This window comes from Entelurus aequoreus, linkage group LG02 (genome assembly GCF_033978785.1).
Source record: "Entelurus aequoreus isolate RoL-2023_Sb linkage group LG02, RoL_Eaeq_v1.1, whole genome shotgun sequence".
Taxonomy (NCBI): domain Eukaryota; kingdom Metazoa; phylum Chordata; class Actinopteri; order Syngnathiformes; family Syngnathidae; genus Entelurus; species Entelurus aequoreus.
Genome location: NC_084732.1, coordinates 83,741,176 through 83,763,460, shown reverse-complemented (window position 1 = coordinate 83,763,460; position 22,285 = coordinate 83,741,176). Strand labels below are relative to the sequence as shown.

At 38.0% G+C, this 22,285-nt stretch overlaps 1 protein-coding gene across 2 annotated transcripts in view; it reads right to left on the bottom strand.

Annotated features, from left to right (window-relative positions):
* mpped2a (metallophosphoesterase domain containing 2a) overlaps positions 1-22,285 on the bottom strand; it is a 147,910-nt gene that overhangs the window by 86,135 nt on the left and 39,490 nt on the right. For both annotated transcript variants that reach the window (XM_062069458.1, XM_062069467.1), the window contains exon 3: positions 5,660-5,841. In XM_062069458.1, the coding sequence (XP_061925442.1) occupies positions 5,660-5,841 (182 nt within the window). The remainder of the gene's footprint in view (positions 1-5,659; positions 5,842-22,285) is intronic.

The window sequence follows — 22,285 nt, the reverse complement described above, 5'->3', positions numbered from 1 at the left end:
TTAGGGCAGGGGTCGGCAACCCAAAATACAAAAAACTAATCTGTCTGGAGCCGCAAAAAATTAAAAGCCTTATATAAGTCTATTAGTGTTGTCCCTATACCAATATTTTGGTACCGGTACCAAAATGTATTTCGATACTTTGATACTTTTCTAAATAAAAGGGGACCACAAAAAATTGCATTTTTGGCTTTATTTTAACAAAAAAATCTTACGGTACATTAAACATATGTTTCTTACTGCAAGTTTGTCCTTAAATAAATTAGTGTTTATTAGTAAGAAAACAAAGGTAACGGTACTTTTTAAAGGCTGTATAGTACCGAATATGATTAATTAGTATCGCGGTACTATACTAATATCGGTATACCGTACAACCCTAGTGTCTATATTGGCCTACTATCAAAATGACTGTGTCCCAGGCTGACGCAATTCTTGGTTGACAGAAATGTTGAAATGTAATATTTATTCTCCACATTTTTACATTGGAACACATTCGTAAAACGGGGGCTTCTCAGAGGGTGAAATAACTCCTGGAAATTACTGGCTTAAAACGGCCAACAGTATAGATGTGTGTTTCCATGTTAAAGGAAACGGCAGGCTCTCTTCTTCTAATGGATTTATTACAATCTTTGCGAGCCGGGTAACGTTTGCTGTGGTCTGGAACAACACGGCACACAAACGAACAAACAACACACAAAAGAGATATGCAGCCAATATTACATACAATTTCCCTTGTGGATCAATACAGTTTGCCTAAGTCTATACAGATAATGTGACATGGGACATGCAAATGTAAATTAGATACACAGAAGTAAAGGAAATTAAATGATCTTAAATATACCTACAAACGAGGCATAATGATGCAATATGTACATACAGCTAGCCTAAATAGCATGTTAGCATTTATTAGCTGCCTGATTAGCACTCCACGCAAGTCAATAACATCAACAAAGCTCAACTTTGTGCATTCATGCACAGCATAAAACATTTGGTGGACAAAATGAGACCAAAAAAAAAAGTGGCATTAAACACGTCTTTCTGTGGCGGTGCAGGAGAAAGTTGTACATGTAAACAAACGTCACAGTACACACAACTACGGTGAGTTCAAGGACCGGCAAAAGTAATAAGCCGGCAATCCTGTCAAGCGGTGCGGCTTCAAAGTCATACTAAAACATTTTGACGGATTTTTGAGTGCCGTGTGTAATGTTCTTTATTTTCAATGGAACATTTAAAGTGTTGGTGTTGTTTACTGGCGTCATATTGCAGTCTACTCGCATCTCTTATGTTTGACTACTGGTCACACTTATCATTACACAAAAAATTGCTTCGAGGTCGGTAAGCACAACCAGATTTATTCCGTACACTAGGCGCACCGGGTTATAAGGTGCACTGTTGATTTTTGAAAATAAAAGGATTTTAAGTGCGCTATATAGTCCGAAAATGCGGTAAGTAAGTCAAACCAATATACAATGTGTTTTGTGTACTTCAGTGTTTCCCACACATTCATTTATTTGTGGCGGCCTGCCACGAAAGAATTAAGGCCGCCACAAATTAAAAAAAAACATTTTTTTTAATAATTTTTTTTTTTTTTTTTTGTTGTCCTGTCCAGCTTCTCAGGCAAATCATATAGTTGATGTAGATGCCCATATCGGCTGTTCAGATTTACTTTACAAAGGAGAAGTGTAGGATCAAGATTTTTGGAGCTCTTTGTTCAGTGGATCAGATGTTTCAGAAAGATTTGTGTCTATCTACCACCACTACTGTTTTCTGTTTATTTGTTACTGACTGTGGCAGGACACCTCTGCCTCTGTTTCACTTTATGTTGCTGGTAAATAATATTAAGATTAAAGATTAAAGTACCAATGATTGTCACACACACACTAGATGTGGTGAAATTTGTCCTCTGCATTTGTCCCATCCCCTTGGGGAGCAGTGGGCAGCAGCGGCGCCGCGCCCGGGAATCATTTTGGTGATTTAACCCCCAACTCCAACCCTTTGTTGCTGGTTGTAGTAGTAGGCTAAAGTTATATTATTTAGTATGCACTTATTAAAGGGGCAGAGCTTTAAGAGACATTTTAGCTTTTATATTTTTATAAGATATATTTTTTGTAAGAACCACAATTAATAAATATATTTCAGTGAATAACTTATTGTTCAAATCTGTATATAAATATGTACATAAGGTGTTGTAATTATATTGTAAAATGGATTGATGGATGGATGGATGGATGGATGGACGTTTAAAACAAAACTGTTATTATTAATGAGTAAGTATACATTTTTTGAGCCTTTTTAGAGAAAATCATATCATTGTAGTAAATTATGCAAATTACTTGATGATGTCATGGTGACCACGCCCCCACCGCCACAGGTATCTACTTGTACTCTATTTGTGGAATTCAAAGACTGTAGTTTTCCTGGATTAATCTAAATGAGCTCTTCTCAGGAGTCAGATGATACATTTTAGCCTAACCTCGTATGTGAGCTCTATTTCCCAGGTCCACCCCAGCTCTCAAAGTGGATCACACGTCCATTTAGAAACACACAGCAACACAAAAGCAAACCACGCTCACCCCGCTCCATTCCCCACCTCACAAGAAGAGAAAAAAGGTGGGGAAACGTAATTACCATCAAACAACTCCATCTTCAAAACTACTGGGAATTTGCTCTGCTTTTTTATTGCTACTGTGATACATCCTACAGAGTAAGTAACGCTGAGATTTGTGTTTTTGTTCTTCCCTCATCAACTAAAGGAAGTAGGAAGAATAGAACTATGGAGAGGCGTGTTCTGTTGACCAGTTACAAAGAAACCAAAAGTTGTAAATATTATTAAACCATTTGACTCAAAGCTGATCAGATGCATGTTTTGGACTAATACCAATTCATAAAAAAATATTGCATTGGAAAAGTACATTTTTGGACAAAAATTAAAATGTGAACCTTACTTTCGTACGTTTTGATTCGACCCGATATTGCAATATTATAATAGATAATTATAATAAAACCTAAGGGTGCACAAAAAATCGATTTGCATCCGAATTGCGATTCTTATTCATCCTGATTCTTAAATCAATTCATAATTGTCAAAAATTTATGAAAAAAAAAAAAAAAACATTTCTTTTTTGTTGTTTTTTTTTCATGAGAACCAATTTTAAAAAAATAGAACATCTCAATGCAATCAGGAGCTTTTATAACTTGTAACCTGTTTTAAAAAAAAAAGTTGTATTATGGGCCTGCTGCAATGCAAGCAGCCCATATTCTTATTGCTCATACTTCAAACTTTATTATTCTTTTTATGCACGTTTCTCTTACTACGATACGAAGCGGCCAACGAAACCCCACATATGTTATACCGTTGGAAAGGTCGCGTTCGCGCCGATGGCGGAAATCTACATTGGGAACATTTCGTGTTACCATGGCAACGCTATTCACGAACACAAAAAAAAAAATGGGCCAATTGAACAGGTACGCGCACCTTTTGTCTAATACGAGACGAACCGGCCAACGTACCCCCACATATAGCAACCGTTTACCCTAGATTCATATAACTGGGGCGGCGTGGCAAAGTTGGTAGAGTGGCCGTGCTAGCAATCGGAGGGTTGCTGGTTACTGGGGTTCAATCCCCACCTTCTACCATCCTAGTCACGTCCGTTGTGTCCTTGGGCAAGACACTTCACCCTTCCTCCTGATGGCTGCTGGTTAGCGCCTTGCATGGCAGCTCCCACCATCAGTGTGTGAATGTGTGTGTGAATGGGTGAATGTGGAAATACTGTCAAAGCGCTTTGAGTACCTTGAAGGTAGAAAAGCGCTATACAAGTATAACCCATTTATCATTTATTATTCATATGTGACACTTGTTAACTGTTAGCATGCTAGCAAACTCATATGAAAATGCTACCTTTTTAGCAAACGTTCCTTTTTATTCTCTAATTAGACAGCCATACATCTTACAGTCATATAACTTGGTATGTGACACATGCTAACTGATAGCAAGCTACTTTTAGCTTGCTAGCATGCTAACATTAAAGTGCTAACTTTTTATTTGCTATTTTTACTTTTTTTTTTTCTCTAAATTCCTAGCCATGCACCTTGGAGTCATATAACTTGGTATGTGACAACCTAGCTATTATCATGCTCACGTTAGCCTGCTAGCATGCTAACATTAGCGTGCTAACTTTTTTAGCTAGTTTTGCTACCGTTTACTTCAGAGTCATATTACTTGGTATGTGACACTTGCTAACTTTTAGCATGCAAACGATAGCAAGCTAGCTAGCTAACTTAAACATGCTAACTTGTTCATCTACTTTTACATTTTTTTCTCTATTTCCGTTTTTCTGTTAGCATGCCATCTTTAGCACATTTGCTAAGTGTTAGCATTTCAATGTGCGCATGCTAACATTTTAGGCTAGCTCTGTAGCTCATTTTGTACAGTTACACCCACCACTGACATCAAAATTTCCGCGGGAATTTTCTAGTTATAATTACCGTATTTTTCGGACTATAAGTCGCAGTTTTTTTCATAGTTTGTCCGGGGGTGTGACTTATACTCAGGAGCGACATATGTGTGAAATTATTAACACATTACCGTAAAATATCAAATAATATTATTTAGCTTATTCACGTAAGAGACTAGACGTATAAGATTTCATGTTATTTAGCGATTAGGAGTGACAGATTGTTTGGTAAACGTATAGCATGTTCTATATGTTATAGTTATTTGAATGACTCTTACCGTAATATGTTACGTTAACATACCAGGCACGTTCTCAGTTGGTTATTTATGCCTCATATAACGTACACTTATTCAGCCTGTTGTTCACTATTCTTTATTTATTTTAAATTGCCTTTCAAATGTCTATTCTTGGTGTTGGGTTTTATCAAATAAATTTCCCCAAAAAATGTGACTTATACTCCAGTGCGAATTATATATGTTATTTCCTTTCTTTATTATGCATTTTCGGCCAGTGCGACTTATACTTTGGAGCGACTTATACTCCGTAAAATACGGTAGTATACCAAATAATACCCTGCGAGAATCGGTTTAAACCGAGAATCGTGTTGAATCCATTCTGAATCGGAATCCGATCGAATCGTTAGGTGCCCAAAGATCCACACACCTAAGAAAACATTTCAAAACAGGTTACAAAAGCTTATCTTGGCTGCCGACGTATGACGTACACGCGCATATAACCTGAAAATAAAGTGTATTTTTAAAGAATTTATATTTTTTTATCAAACCAAAATATAAAAAATGATGAATACATTGAAAAAAACGTATTTCTACTCGTACAACACAAAATAAAAAAATGACATGCTTATGGTGGAAACTGACAATGTGCGTGTGCCTTGCGTGCAATAACTCACACGCTCATACACACACACACTTATTTTGCACAGCATGTGGTCGTAGAGCCGGGTCAAAGGTTAATTGATCCAGGGTGTTAGGTCACAAAGGTTAAACTAGACACTTAAGCGCAGCAGTTGTAAGGTCACGCAGGAGGTGTGGGTTCATTGTGTGGTCCAGGCTAGATATGCGTGCAATGTGCCTGTGCCAACGTCGTGTCTGCTAAATCCATAGAATATCCATAATATCCAGTGCATGTCAGCAGGTAATCGGGTCTTTGCAATACATAATAAATAATGGCGTTAAGCAGCTTAGTACCTAGCCAGTCGTTGAACTTCTTAACCTCAGAGGGCAGGCCCAGCTCAGTGAAGTCCCCCATGTGGAGCAGCACATCCCCGTAGGGCATCTGGATGCCGTCTGTACGCGAGTGTGTGTCCGATACGCACACGAATCTGGTGTGGCCGGTTGGCTTGGGAGTGTCGTAGGGGATCGGGTCCACCCTGAAAGCACAAAGTTGGAAATGTGTAAGGATTGCACTTGAAAACAGGCGATGACAGACCAAAAAAAAAACAGGCATAGTTTGGTGCAGGGGTGTCCAAACTTTTTCCACTGAGGGGCCGCATACTAAAAAAATCAAAGCATGCGGGGACCATTTTGATGTTTTTCCATTTTCAAAACCAAAATAAATATAGACTTTTTTTTTTATTTTAAGGCTCCCCTCAAGTAAAACTAAATAAGTCATTATATTAGGAATGTCCGATAATGGCTTTTTGCCGATATCCGATATTCCGATATCGGCCAACTCTTTAATTACCGATACCGATATCAACCGATACGATATATACAGTCGTGGAATTAACACATTATTATGCCTAATTTGGACAACCAGGTATGGTGAAGATAAGGTCCTTTTTAAATAAATAAATAAAATAAAATAAGATAAATAAATTAAAAACATTTTCTTGAATAAAAAAAAAAGTAAAACAATATAAAAACAGTTACATAGAAACTAGTAATTAATGAAAATTAGTAAAATTAACTGTTGAAGGTTAGTACTATTAGTGGACCAGCAGCACACACAATCATGTATGCTTACGGACTGTATCCCTTGCAGACTGTATTGATATATATTGATATATAATGTAGGAACCAGAATATTAATAACAGAAACATTTGTGTAAATGAGTGTAAATGAGTGTAAATGGGGAGGGAGGTTTTTTGGGTTGGTGCACTAATTGTAAGTGTATCTTGTGTTTTTTATGTAGATTTAATAAAAAAAAATTTAAAAAATTATTAAAAAAACGATACAGATAATAAAAAAAACGATACAGATAATTTCCGATATTACATTTTAAAGCATTTATCGGCCGATAATATTGGCAGTCCGGTATTATCGGACATCTCTACATTATATATATGGTACAGGCCAAAATTTTGGACACACCTTCTCATTTCAATGCGTTTTCTTTATTTTCATGACTATTTACATTGTAGATTGTCACTGAAGGCATCAAAACTATGACACCTGTGAAGTGAAAAACCCTTTCAGGTGACTACCTCTTGAAGCTCATCGAGAGAATGTCAAGAGTGGGCGAAAAAGTAATCAGAGCAAAGGGTGGCTCGTTTGAAGAAACTAGAATAGAAAACTTGTTTTCAGTTATTTCACCTTTTTTGTTAAGTACATAACTCCACATGTGTTCATTCATAGTTTTGAGGCCTTCAGTGACAATCTACAATGTAAATAGTCATGAAAATAAAGAAAACACATTGAATGAGAAGGTGTGTCCAAACTTTTGGCCTGTACTGTGTGTGTGTGTGTGTGTGTGTATGTATATATATATATATATATATATATATATATATATATATATATATATATATATATATATTTTTTACGCTTAAATTTCTAGATCCGGGGTGTCAAACTCATTTTAACTCAGGGGACGCATGGAGGAAGATCTATTCCCACGCGGGCCAGACTGGTTGTCTTTATTTTTATATTATTATGCCATGGCATAATAATATAAAAATAAAGACAACTACAAAATAGTTTTCTTTGTCTTACTTTGGCCAAAAATAGAACAAACACATTCTGAAAATGTACACATTGCAAATAATCCTTTTGGCAAAACACCACGTTAGCTGAAAATTATGAGGAAAAAATTGGTGCAGTTTAAAAACACCATGAAGAACACAATGAACTTAGACTTTGTCTCTGTGTATTTACAAAGCCATTAAACTTTAAGCACTTCCTGTTTAGCATTCTCATGTTGGCAGTTCACCATTGAAGACGTGTTTACAAAAGCAAATGAGTGTTTCCTCAAACCGCCGCATTGGTGACATCCGCAACTGCCACAACACATAAATATTACAGTTATAATATAAACAAAACAATTGTCAAAATGAGACCATATCCGAATTAAAAGGTAACATATCTACAAACTTAACCAATGTGAACATGGTAGATTTAAGCATAAAATAGAATAGAACAAACAACAAATGTAGAAATGCACATTTTTACAATGGAGTTCAGAGTGCGCATCGTGCCCTCAACTAACTGCGAGCGCTGCACGGAACTCTAACTACAAAGATGATGGTCACGTTGACTTAAGTCTTTGCATCTTGCCCTTTCGTTATTTTATCTGTTGAGTGGGTAATTTACATTAAAAAAAAAAGGTATTGTGCGTCGCTACAGCATTAGTCTACCGCCAGCCACAACAGGTGCAGCTGATTGCTTGCACCTGCGCTGATTGGAGTAGCGGCAGCCAATCCAGAGGGTGCTTAAAGTCAACTGACATTTCATCTTTAAACAGTGTGACGTGGATTACACTGGAATAGCTATTGTGACATCCAGTGGACACATTTATAACAGCAGTTTCTTCTACTAAAAAATTGCAGCTCTGCTCTTGATTAACTTCGGGCAGAAACCGGATTGGGAATTTTCCTATAGACCGTTAGTTTTGAGATAATTGTGGAGCTGAGAGGAGATGTCTTTTTCCAGAGTTTTGGATATGAAAAGGAAGTTAGAGATTGGTCTGCGATTTAAAGGGGGTTTGGGATCAAGGGTTGTTTTCTTCAGAAGGGGTTCGAAAAGCGCTGCTTTAAGGGCAGTAGGGACTGTGCCAGTTTTGAGGGAGCGATTGATTATTTTAGTTATGAGGGGGCTAAGGAATGTGTTTGGAGCAGAAGAGAGGGAATGGGATCTGGAAGGTTCTGCTCTCTCCACAGAGGAATGTTGTAGCTCTGACAGAGTGACCATCGGGTTCTTGGTCACCTCCCTGACTAGACTAAGATGAATGCAGCAATGTGCAGAGACATGCTGGATGGAAACCAACGCCTCCCATCCAACCTGATGGAGCTTGAGAGGTGCTGCAAAGAGGAATGGGTGACACTGCCCAAAGATAGGTGTGCCAAGCTTGTGGCATCGTATTAAAAAACACTTGAGGCTGCAATTGCAACAAATTCTTGAGCAAAGGGTCTGAGTACAGTGTTTCCCACACATTCATTTATTTGTGGCGGCCCGCCACGAAAGAATTAAGGCCGCCACAAAAAATATATATATATTTTTTTTAATTTATATATATATATATATTTTTTGTGTCCTGTCAAGTTTCTCAGGCAAATCATATAGTTGATGTAGATGCCCGTATCGGCTGTTCAGATTTACTTTACAAAAGAGAAGTGTAGGATCAAGATTTTTGGAGCTCTTTGTTCAGTGGATCAGATGTTTGATGAAGCTCTGTGTCTATCTACCACCACTACTGTTTTCTGTTTATTTGTTACTGACTGTGGCAGGACACCTCTGCCTCTGTTTCACTTTATGTTGCTGGTAAATAATATGGTTGTAGTAGTAGGCTAAAGTTACATTATTTAGTATGCACTAATTAAAGGGGCAGAGCTTTAAGAGACATTTTAGCTTTTATATTTTTATAAGATATATTTTTTGTAAGAACCACAATTAATAAATATATTTCAGTGAATAACTTATTGTTCAAATCTGTATGTAAATATGTACATAAAGTGTTGTAATTATATTGTAAAATGGATGGATGGATGGATGGATGGACGTTTAAAACACAACTGTTATTATTAATTAGTAAGTATACATTTTTTTAGCCTTTTTAGAGAAAATCATATCATTGTAGTACATTATGCAAATTAATCGATGATGTCATGGTGACCACGCCCATAGCCACGCCCCCGCCGCCACAGGTATGTTGGCAGTTTATGGGAAACACTGGAATACGTATGTCATTTTTTAGCTTCAATAAATTTGAAAACAAAAAAAATATATATATTCACTTTTCACATTGTCATTAGGGGGTACTGTGTGTACAATTTTGAGAACAAAAATAAATGTATTCCCTTTTGGAATGAGGCTGTAACATAAAATGTGGAAAAAGTGAAGCGGTTTTACTGTCGACATGGTACTGGATAGCATTATGGATTTTACATTGAATTTCCACACCTTCAAATGTGTTCATGAAAACTACAACCAAGATGTAATCAAACCGATGGTGCGTAACAACTACAATACTTACAGCTTTAACCCTTTTTATGGTGCAACAACAAAAAAACATACGACAAACTATACACTACTGTCATCTAACGTCTTGGACTTGCAACTGCAATTGCAAGTTGGTGTGATACCTGCAAACTCAGAAATATGATAATAAAGTTCAAGTTAAAGTACCACTGACAGTCACACACACACTAGATGTGGTGAAATTACCCTCTGCATTTGACCCATCCCCTTGTTCCACCCCCCGGTAGGTGAGGGGAGCAGTGAGCAGCAGCAGTGGCCGCGCTCGGGAATCATGTTGGTGATTTAACCCCCAATTCCAACCCTTGATGCTGAGTGCCAAGCAGGGAGGTAATGGGTCCCATTTTTATAGTCTGTGGTATGACTCGGCCGGGGTTTGATCTCACACTCTAAACAAGATATAACAACTGCAGCGTTTCCCCGAGACCACCAAGATACCTGTAGCGGTGGAGGCGTGGTTAAAGGTATAGTCACCATGACGTCATCGAATAACTTGCTCAATCTACTACAATGATATGATTTTTCTTTTTACAAAAATGACTCTGTGTTATCCTGCTTCTAAATGTGTGTTTTAACTCCTGTGTAAGACTTTGTGAAACTTTTGTTTTTTAAAATAAGCTACATAAATAGTCAGTTGGATTGGATAAAAATGCTAAAAAAATGTTTACATACATTTGAAAACAAACCTGTTATTAGTGTTAAGGTATATTTTTTTAAATCGTTTTGCCATATTTTCAATTGTTGTTGCTTTTCGTACAATGGACATTGAGAATTTTTCAAGTGTCATTCTAGAGATTTTAATGACTTTACAAAATATATTTCAAACTACTAGCATCAAATCTAATATTCTAGTGTTGTTGTGTGAATGCCACGAGGGGAAGCGCGGACTCACGTAGACAAAAGTGTGTAAAACCTGTTGGAATTGTGCCATTTGTTATCAAATAGCGTGGGGCGTTGTGCGTTTCTTCTGGGGGCTACATTATATTATATTCTTTCATTTGTTTTCAAGTAAAAAAACCCCAACTTATTTTAATAAAAGTGCCGTAGCGGTCCACCATATTCAATTACATTAAGGGGAAACCCTGAACTGGACCGCGGTTATCATAATCAGCTCATTTTTGAGTGTTGCAGCAAAAAATGGGATTTTATTATCAAAAACAATTAGTATTTATCAACACAGAAAAAGTACCAACAATTGGTATACTGTTATGTATCGGTATCAATTCCCAAGTACCGGAAATCAGTACTGTATCGATTCAAATGTGAACGGTACCCATCCCTAGCCATACACTGATAAATTACTCAATGTTTGTATTGATACGCCAAACTTTGTTTACATTCAAGCGCTCTAGCTCGCGGTTAGCATATCCTTATACGGCAGACCTGGGCCAATTAAGGCCCGTGGCCGTTAAGCTTTTCAATCTGGCCCGCCGGACATTCCCAAATACATTTTTTAGATCTTTAAGATGGAAACTGTTGCTGCCACTATGATGTGCAGTGATGTTTTCAAATGACCGTAAGTCTTGGACTATACAAAGTATTTCAATGGTTGGAATCTGCACTTTTGCATGATATACTAGTTACTATGGTCATCTAATTAGTTACTATGGTCATCTAAGTCACAGCAGCTCAGATGAGGCACCAAGCAGTGCGTTTCCACAGAGTGTTTCCAGAGCGGCCTGCATGAAATGCGGGTGTCAGGGGCCGACACGTAAGGAGATCTTTACAACAAAGTTCTAAAGCTTAGTGATATATCAGATATATCAGATTGTAGGTGAGTTTTTTTTACCCTTCGCGTTCATATTTCACTGTGTTTGTTGCATTTTTGTTGCGTTTCGCTTGATTGTAAAATGTCGATCGAGAGGGTGTGTGCCGTTCATATGTTGTCAATATTCAGTGTTTTATCGTTCATAGTTAATATTGTAAATCCCACATTATTGTCATGTACTTTATGGGTGTCTCATTCAGTAAAAAAATGGAAAAATTCCATTCCATTTTTTCAGGTGGTCTGTCATAACGTTTTTAGAATTCAATCAGACATTATTGTGAGGTTTTGTATTAGTGTTCCTTGAAATAGATATACCGGCCCCCAGAGACATTTTTTTCTGTAAATTTGGCCCCCCGAGTCAAAATAATTGCTCAGGCCTGTTATACGGTGTTTAGCGTTGCATGTTTAGCTATTCTTTATCCTCCGGGGATGATACCAAAAGAATTACTCTGTCTACCGCCAAAGAGGCACCGATTAATGATTTACTGTAGAAGTGGATTTGCACTGTGGAGGGACGTTAGCTGCTAGCAAGTACACATGAAGACGCGTTATTTCACTCGTTGCTGTCAAATTTAAGGGCACTCAGCTAGAATGTTATATCACGATATAATTACCGTATTTTTCGGAGTATAAGTCGCGCCGGAGTATAAGTCGCACCGGCCGAAAATGCATAATAAAGAAGGGAAAAAACATATATAAGTCGCACTGGAGTATAAGTCGCATTTTTTGGGGAAATTTATTTGATAAAACCCAACACCAAGAATAAACATTTGAAAGGCAATTTAAAATAAATAAAGAATAGTGAACAACAGGCTGAATAAGTGTACGTTATATGAGGCATAAATAACCAACTGAGAACGTGCCTGGGATGTTAACGTAACATATAATGGTAAGAGTCATTCAAATAACTATAACATATAGAACATGCTATACGTTTACCAAACAATCTGTCACTCCTAATCGCTAAATCCCATGAAATCTTATACGTCTAGTCTCTTACGTGAATGAGCTAAATAATATTATTTGATATTTTACGGTAATGTGTTAATCATTTCACACATAAGTCGCTCCTGAGTATAAGTCGCACCCCCGGCCAAACTATGAAAAAAACTGCGACTTATAGTCCGAAAAATACGGTATATTATTAAAAGCGCTATCGTCGGCCAAATGCGATTCATTGATATTGTGTGTATCGCACAACCCTAGTTTGCAGGATGCAAAACATCACTTTGATAGGATAGATACGGTGTAACTATGCAGATACACATTTTCAAGGAAACATGTTTTTTTGAAAAGAAACTGAAATGTGCACAGCGGATTCAAAAAGATAATTTGACGTGCGGAACATATAATACATTCAGCCGCGGAAAAGGCATCTGGAAGAAAGGAGGCATCGCGACGGTGAAAAATGTGTCATTTGGCCGAGAAGAAAACCAGCCGTTGCGTTGATTGAAGCACAAAAGGAGGGCATGGCTGCTTTGTGGTAGGACGGCCAAAGTGGTGGTGCATTAAAGCATGCCGTGTCCTTTCTATCCATTCTCTTAGAGAAAAAACACTTAGCCTCAAGTGTGCTTGGGGGGAAAAAAAATGCTTTTATCCATGTTTTTTTGTTGAGTGTAGGCACATCCGTTAAAAAGACGAGGAGGGGGGTGATTTTTTTTTATGAAAAAGGACAGAAAATCATGGGGAGGGTAATTGACGTCTACAATGTGCAATCCTCCAGCACTCTGCCACGAGGCCATTATTTCATTAGAAGGGATGTCACTCCGTTGACAACATCGAGACACATAATCAACACTGTAATCTCCGAGCTGACAAGCGCACGTGTGCGCGTGCGGGCGGGTGGCGTGCGGGCCCGCACAAACGCGGCGTTGAAAACGGCAACAGGGGCCGGTGCGATCCAACGGCTGGACAAGGCGTGATTAGCGGAGATGGGAAACACAAACACCTCGGCACAAAAGGAAAGAGGCGACATGCGTTCGTACGTTTTTGCGATTTGACGAGACGCGGTGCGTGAAGCGCGGTACTACACGTCGGAGGGTATCGCAAACTGCCTGGAATCTGTTGTTGTTCTGCTTTTGCAGCTGAACAGTCATCTGCTAGGTCACGTTCATAGTAGTCCGACCGAGGACAAACTGGCCACCTTCTGTAGTGTGAGGCAAACATGTGCAGTCTGTGGGCACCATCTGTGTGTGTGTGTGTGTTCTGGCAATGCTTACTTAATGGGGACATCGCTCTGTTTACACAGTCACCTTTAGGGGACCTCTGACGGTATGGGGACAAAAAAACAGGGAAACCTTTTTAAATGATAGTCAGATCCATTCTGAAGATGCCCAAGTGATTTTTAAGCTTTGGCCCATAAAACATGTTTACTGGTTAGTTTGAGTGTGAGACATTTGAGACATTATTACCTTAAAGTATGATTCACATTCAGAATGTTCCATCCTTCTATATATGGTAGTTGGAGTTGCAGACAACTTCATTACTGCTAAATAGCAGTTTTCAGTAATGTCACAGAAGATGCAGGATTTGCTTTAACATTTAAGTGGTGAAACTTCCTATAAGAGGACAGCTGTAGTGCTGTATTCTGAGGATCATGTCATATTTAATTTGAACTTTTTTTAAAAATTTTTTAATGGTCCTCAGTAGTCACGTACAGATTTGTGTGAATTATGCAAAATTACTTAAATTTGGTCCCCATGGACCATATTAACTCTTTTTCCCCAGGGTCCCCAGTAAGAATGATCAGCACATTACTTAATCCAGTGTTTCCCACACACTCATTTATTTGTTGCTACGAAAGAATTACGTCCGCCACAAATTAAAAAAAATAAAAAATATTTTTTATTTTTTTTGTCCTGTCCAGTTTCTCAGGCAAATCATATAGTTGATGTAGATGCCCATATAGGCTGTTCAGATTTACTTTACAAAAGAGAAGTGTAGGATACTTCCTTATTTGTATTTGACCACTACTGTTTTCTGTTTATTTGTTACTGACTGTGGCAGGACACCTCTGCCTCTGTTTCACTTTATGTTGCTGGTAAATAATATGGTTGTTGTAGTAGTAGGCTAAAGTTAAATTATTTAGTATGCACTAATTAAAGGGGCAGAGCTTTAAGAGACATTTTAGCTGTTATATTTTATAAGATATATTTTTTGTAAGAACCACAATTAATAAATATATTTCAGTGAATAACTTATTGTTCAAATCTGTATATAAATATATACATAAAGTGTTGCAATTATATTGTAAAATGGATGGATGGATGGATGGACGTTTAAAACAAAACTGTTATTATTAATTAGTAAGTATACATTTTTTGAGCCTTTTTAGAGAAAATCATATCATTGTAGTAAATTACGCAAATTACTCGATGATGTCATGGTGACCACGCCCATAGCCACGCCCATAGCCATGCCCCCACCGCCACAGGTATCTTGGCAGTTTATGGGAAACACTGTAATCAATCCAGAGATTTAAAGACGTGTATGAGCTAACTGGGCAGTGGCCATTTTACCTCTTTTTTTTATGCCTCCACAACCTGTAGAAAGGGTGGTCCCCACAAGTGATGATCAAAAACTTGGTCCCCATTCCAAATGATAACCAGTATGTATGTGTGTGTGTGTGTGTGTGTGAATCACAAGCACTGGAGTGATGGCTGACAATGTAAAATAATATTCAACAATTTAATGGAAAATGTTCAACGCACACATTGTGTGCGTGTGCATGGTGTGTGTGCGTGTGTGTGTGAGAGAGAGAATGACAAGCACTGGAGTCAGTGTTTCCCATAAACTGCCAAGATACCTGTGGCGGTGGGGGCATAGCTATGGGCGTGGTCACCATGACATCAGAGTCATTTGCATAATTTACTACAATGATATGATTTTCTCTAAAAAGGCTCAAAAAATGTATACTTACTAATTAATAATAACAGTTTTGTTTTAAACATCCATACATCCATCCATCCATTTTACAACACTTTATGTAAATATTTATATACAGATTTGAACAATAAGTTATTCACTGAAATATATTTATTAATTGTGGTTCTTACAAAAAATATATCTTATAAAATATAAAAGCTAAAATGTCTCTTAAAGCTCTGCCCCTTTAATTAGTGCATACCAAATAATTTATCTTTAGCCTACTACTACAACCATATTATTTACCAGCAACATAAAGTGAAACAGGCAGAGGTGTCCTGCCACAGTCAGTAACAAATGAACAGAAAACAGTAGTGGTGGTAGATAGAAACAGAGCTTCATCAAACATCTGATCCACTGAACAAAGAGCTCACTGACAAAGCTTAACTATAACAATCTACAAGGTTAATGTAGGTTGCTTCTCTTTCTTCCCCTCCATTTTTCTGCATTCTTTCATATCTCAAGTTATCATTACGTACAGGTATATGTATTGTTGCATTTGAACAACTGTATTGTTGATAATAAAGGTAAAGTATTGGTATTGTTCATTATCAATAGCGCTATTTCTATTGGTATTTGTATTGCTCCATTTGTAGTGTAATAATGCTCATTGTCATTTCTGTATTGCGTTTTATTTTCGCTAACTGCTTATTTGCTATTACTTTTACCATCATATTTGTACATGTCGTATTTGCTGATGTTGCTCTGTTGTTGTGTTTGCTGTTGTTGTTTTTGTCTCTCTGTCTAATCCCCCTCTCGTCCCCACAATTTCCCCCTCTGTCTTCTTTTTTCTCTCTTTCTATCCCCTCCTGCTCCGGCCCGGCTGCACCAAATGATAATATAAATACATTTAATAAAGTCAAATACAAATAAGGCAACAAGAGAAGTATCCTACACTTCTCTTTTGTAAAGTAAATTTGAACAGCCGATATGGGCATCTACATCAACTATATGATTTGCCTGAGAAGCTGGACAGGACCAAAAAAAAAAAAATGTTTTTTTTTTTTTTTTTTAAATTAAAAAAAAATATATATTATTTTTTTATTTGTGGCGAACGTAGTTCTTTCGTGGCGGGCCGCCACAAATAAATAAATGTGTGGGAAACACTGGGAGTGATGGCTGACAATGTAAAAGAATATTCAAAAATGTAATGGAAAATGTTCAACACTCCAAATGATATGGTACTAGGGTTGTACGGTATACCGTTATTAGTATAGTACCGCGATACTAATAAATCATATTCGGTACTATACCCCCTCTAAAAAGTAATGTAGGCGAGCGCTGATCCCAGTTCCGCAAATTTCCATGCCACGCTCCCTCATATTCCCTTATAGCTGAATTGATCTAAGACAGTGTGAAAACTGTTGTCACATTAGCCGTCTATGGACAGAGTTTCTAACCTGTACAAGCACACCCATTTTTTTCTCTATAACTTCATCTTCTCTTACAGACGTCGGTCCACTCTCAGGCTAAGTCAGCAAGCGCGGGCTTCGATATTGAATATACTAGACAACATGAAAAAGCGGCTTCCAAGATAATGAGATTTACAATTGACTTTGTGCACTAATTTGGTGTGTGTGCTGTAAAATACACACACCGAGACATTGCACCGAGCCCGCGGAGCAGGAAATGCACTGCAGACGAGCTGCTGATTCGATTCGCTACTCTGCGGTGCTCGGACCTCACGCGGTTTCACAGGATTCCACGGTGCTCGCCATGGAAGTATGGTGAATGCAGAACCACATGGGATGATGAAACGCACACGCAACTGTATATTTTCTACCTATGTGCACGCCACCAAGAGTAAGTACTGCCTTTGCTTCCCTCTTTCCTTTGAAATCCAATCCACCCTGAGGATAGAAGTACAGTAAACAGCAGTAACCCCTATCAATTAGAGCAAGCATTCGCCAAGAACGCTCGATAGAGTAAAACTGCTACAATTGTTTCATGGATACACACAGACACTCACAATGACTAGTAGGAATGTCCGATAATATCGGACTGCCGATATTATCGGCCGATAAATGCTTTAAAATGTAATATCGGAAATTATCGGTATCGGTTTCAAAATGATCGGTTTCAAAAAGTAAAATGTATGACTTTTTAAAACGCTGCTGTGTACACGGATGTAGGGAGAGGTAGAGAGCGCCAATAAACCTTAAAGGCACTGCCTTTGCGTGCCGGCCGAGTCACACAATATTTACGGCTTTTCACACACACAAGAGAATGCAAGGCATACTTGGTCAACAGCCATACAGGTCACATTGAGGGTAGCCGTATAAACAACTTTAACACTGTTACAAATATGTGCCACACTGTGAACCCACACCAAACAAGAACAAATACCCAGAACCCCTTGCAGCACTAACTCTTCCGGGACGCTACAATATACACCCCCCGCTACCTCCTACCCCCCACGTCAACCCCGCCCACCTCAACCTCCTCATGCTCTCTCAGGGAGAGCATGTCCCAAATTCCAAGCTGCTGTTTTGAGGCATGTTAAAAAAAAATAACGCACTTTGTGACTTCAATAATAAATATGGCAGTGCCATGTTGGCATTTTTTTCCATAACTTGAGTTGATTTATTCTGGAAAACCTTGTTACATTGTTTAATGCATCCAGCGGGGCCTCACAACAAAATTAGGCATAATAACGTGTTAGTTCCACGACTGTATATATCGGAATCGGTAATTAAGAGTTGGACAATATCGGAATATCGGATATCGGCAAAAAAGCCATTATAGGACATCTCTAATGACTAGGGATGGGTACGGAATCCGGTACTTTTTGGCACTGACTGATGCAAACAAAACACATTGGCTTTGTTATTGACATGCTACTGATTGGCAATAGACATTTTACATGGCAAAATGCAGCTGAGATAGGCTCCAGCACCCCCCGCGACCACAAAAAGGGACAAGCTGTAGAAAATGGATGGATGGAATTTCAACAACTTCAATTGTGTTAATGAAAACCACAACAAAGAATGAGCAGGTATCGGACACCTCGGTCTCCTTAAGACGCATCCTCGCTCATCCATGCGGACTGGACACCGGCCAAGAGTTGGTGGGCAGCCGAGGGTGGAGTCTGCTGTCTTGGTTGCTTTGTTGGGTCTGCTCCTGTCTCTGGCCATGCTCCCTCCACCCCAGCAGACGATGGCGTGGAACACCGCAGAGGCCACCACAGTGTATGTTTTTTTATTTTATCATTTGTTGTTGTTGTTTTTACTATTGTAGCTCTATGTAGAAATGTGTGGTTGCATCACCTCTGCTCTTTTAATGTCTTTAATCTTAATTGTGATGTTTGATGTTACCCTCTTACACACGTGTTTATGTGCGCTATGGCTATGAGTTTTTTTTTCCTCTTGGCCTCAGTCTGGAACCCCTATCCAGGGGCCCAGGCTTAGACTGAATTTTTGTTTTTCCTCAATTCTTTTCATTTGGCACGTCGACCATCGCCCACAGTTCTTAACCCAGGTTAAGAACAGTGGTTCTTAACCTGGGTTCGGTGAGTCGGCCTCAGGGGTTCGGCGGACCCTCCGCCGCGGAGGTCGAGACACACCCGACTCATCGTGTAAATAAAAACTTATCCCTATCGGCGTATTATGGATACGGCAACAGCAGAAGTCACACTGATTTGCAGGTGTTTAATTTGTTGTGAGTTAATGCACTTTGTTGGTTTTGTTCTTGAACAAGGTGATGTTCATGCATGGTTCATGTTGTGCACCGGTAAAAAAACATAACTTTGTCCTAAATTTGAAGAAATATATATATATATATATATATATATATATATATATATATATATATATATATATATATATATATATATATATATATATATATATATATATATATATATATATATATATATATATATATATATATATATATTTGCGCATATGAAACTGGTGGGATTTGGTACCTCCAACAAGGTTAAGAACCACTACATTAAAACTAGGGTTGCTCATGTATGCAGTACTCCCGCCACCCTGCAGGGGGAAACAGCAAGGAATGTGTCACAATGAAGCGGCAGTGGGGTGAGTAGAAAAATAATACTCATTTAACCCTGAAAAAAAATTTTTAAACTGCAAACGTCAGATTTTTAACAACGACTGGACAACAAAGTACAAATGTTCTGCCCCGATCAAGTGCTCGAGTCATTGTTTCCTGTCGGACCTTTTAAGCGACGGACACATTGATCCAAACAAGCAGCGACAATGGTAGAAATCTCGGCATGTAAACTTCATCAGGAAACTTGGTCAAACATTTGTAAGTAGATATTGCGCATGAAGATAATTAGTCTGTTGTGTATTGAAATTGCTGACTTTGTAATGTTTTTGTATCTGTGGTCGTGTTGGTATTTGCTTGAGAGCAACTATGCCGATCAAATCACTTTAAATACATATATCACTAAATTTGTCCGCAAGAGGGCGACAATGCCACACCCTAGGTTTATTTGTGATAAGTCACCTATAGTGTGTGCAATGTTTGGTGTGTGAATGTTGTGTAATTTCTATAAGTAAACATTTGTTCTTTATTGTGGGAATGTATTAACACTAAACCTATTTTATTATGAAAAATACACAATGGACATTATGTAAAATACACAATGGATGTTAGACTTTTGTTATGTTTGTTTTATGTTTATTTTTTCAGTCTTACAAACCTAAATGAAGGAAGAAGTGTAAAGAATTCAAACTGAGGAAGGAAAAGAACGCAAAAGAAGGAACATCAGTCCTCAACAAAACGTCTGGAGCTTCTGTTTCTTCATGCTTTCAACTAGAAACAAGTGGCAAGGGTAGAATAATGAATTTATTGACAGTGCACTGTGAAAGCTGGTGTGTTTACTTTGCAATTAAGTAAACACATTCTGAAAGAAAGATAACCCGCGGAGGCACTTTCTGACGAAAGATCCACATTTCGATGTCCGGCCCCTGAGCCCTTGGGCACTTGAAACTGCGGCCCTCTTCATTGTGTAGTTGAATAGCCCTGCCATAAACAATACACTAATGCCATATACCGTCTCGGACTTGCAACTGCAATTACAACTTAGTGTCATACCTGCAAATGAGACTCAGAAATGTGATAATGAAACAATACAATACACAACTGGACAGCAATTATCATAATCATCTCATTTTTAAATGTTGCAATAACAAATTAGAGTTTACCATCAAAAACAATTAATATTTAGTTAGTGAATGTGTCAGGTTCAAACATCGATGACATCTATTAAACAAGACAAGAAGCAAGGAAATAAACAGAGACAGAATTAAATTTTGCTCAATTTGAGGAGAAACGTGTCGACCTGTAACTTCTTACAGTGTCACCCACGCTCTAACGGAAAAAGGTTCACGTCTCCTCTTTTATTTGGATATTCCCTGTCTACATAACAGCTGTTTCTAAAGGAATGGGGGGTATGTAAACAGACATTGTTTTTGGTCACATTAACACAAAAGAAAAAGATGCCTCGGGCTTGGACTGGTCCTGGATCGAGCTTGGGCAGGTCTTGGATCAAAATAGATAACCCCTCCCGTCTCCTCCCATCGTACACAATGGAATTTTACAAGCCTTTGGCTTGGTACAACAAAGACAACTTTCCTCTGTTCACTGGGAACTCAGAGAACGGAAAGTTTTTTGATAATTTTCATACAATTTTTCTGACAAAATGAAGCGTACATTTGTAGTTATTTCCCCATATTTCTACACAATAACTCAGATATGGTAATACTAGTGAGCAGTAAAGAATATGAAATGATTTTTTGTCTACAACATATATTGCTTTATTCATGATTGACGCGTTTCTTGCTACTTTTAGTTGTATATTTTTTACATGAGGTTTCCAGTTCATTTTAACATCTATTATTAGTCTCAAAAAATTGTTTTCTTTTACCCTTTCAATATCTTAAAATACTGGTCAAAATTGCACCAATAAATGCAGGGATGTTCGTAGTTGATTAACAGACATTTCATTACATTGTAATTACTACACACAAAACACACACTGTAAGGTGGTGAAATAAGTGAAAAACGTTTTAAAAAAAAAACGGAGGTCTAAAAGATTAAAACGGAACAACAGAAATTGGGGAAAATTTGAAAAAAAAAAAAGACGGAAGTCACAGGGGCCTTAGAAGTTGTCTGTACTTCAGAAACATTGAGGAAACTAGGAAAGAGTATATGAGGGTGATGAGACGTAAATACAACAGAATACTTTATAGCAGACCCAAGGCCGAGGTCTGTGGCAAAACAAAATACCTACACAGTGATGATACGTGCCTACGCAACCTCACAATAAAACGATCGCAGAGATGATCTAAAGAAAGTCACTAATAATAATTCAAGCCTGTTTAAGATGTGTAGACTGTGTGTGTTTTATTGGTATTATTAGGATTAGTTTACAGTATATGATATTTAGAAAACATTTCATACAGTTAGTAAAGCCTTTTGATAGTGACACTGTGATAAGTTACTGCCACTCTAATATAAACAAGAATTGTTTTGAAATCTGACAGTGTCACAGAATGATTGTGTTTGACTGGAGGTTCTATCGTGTAACAAGGTTTAATAAAGCAACTCAATCTCTGCATATTTTAGTCAGCAGCGCAGCCAGAAACCCAGGCATAGGGAGGCTGGGAGTGTAGCTCTTTGTTGTCTGTAGGAGGATATTTAATTTGACTGAGCACATTTGGCTCCCTGGCCTTTTGGA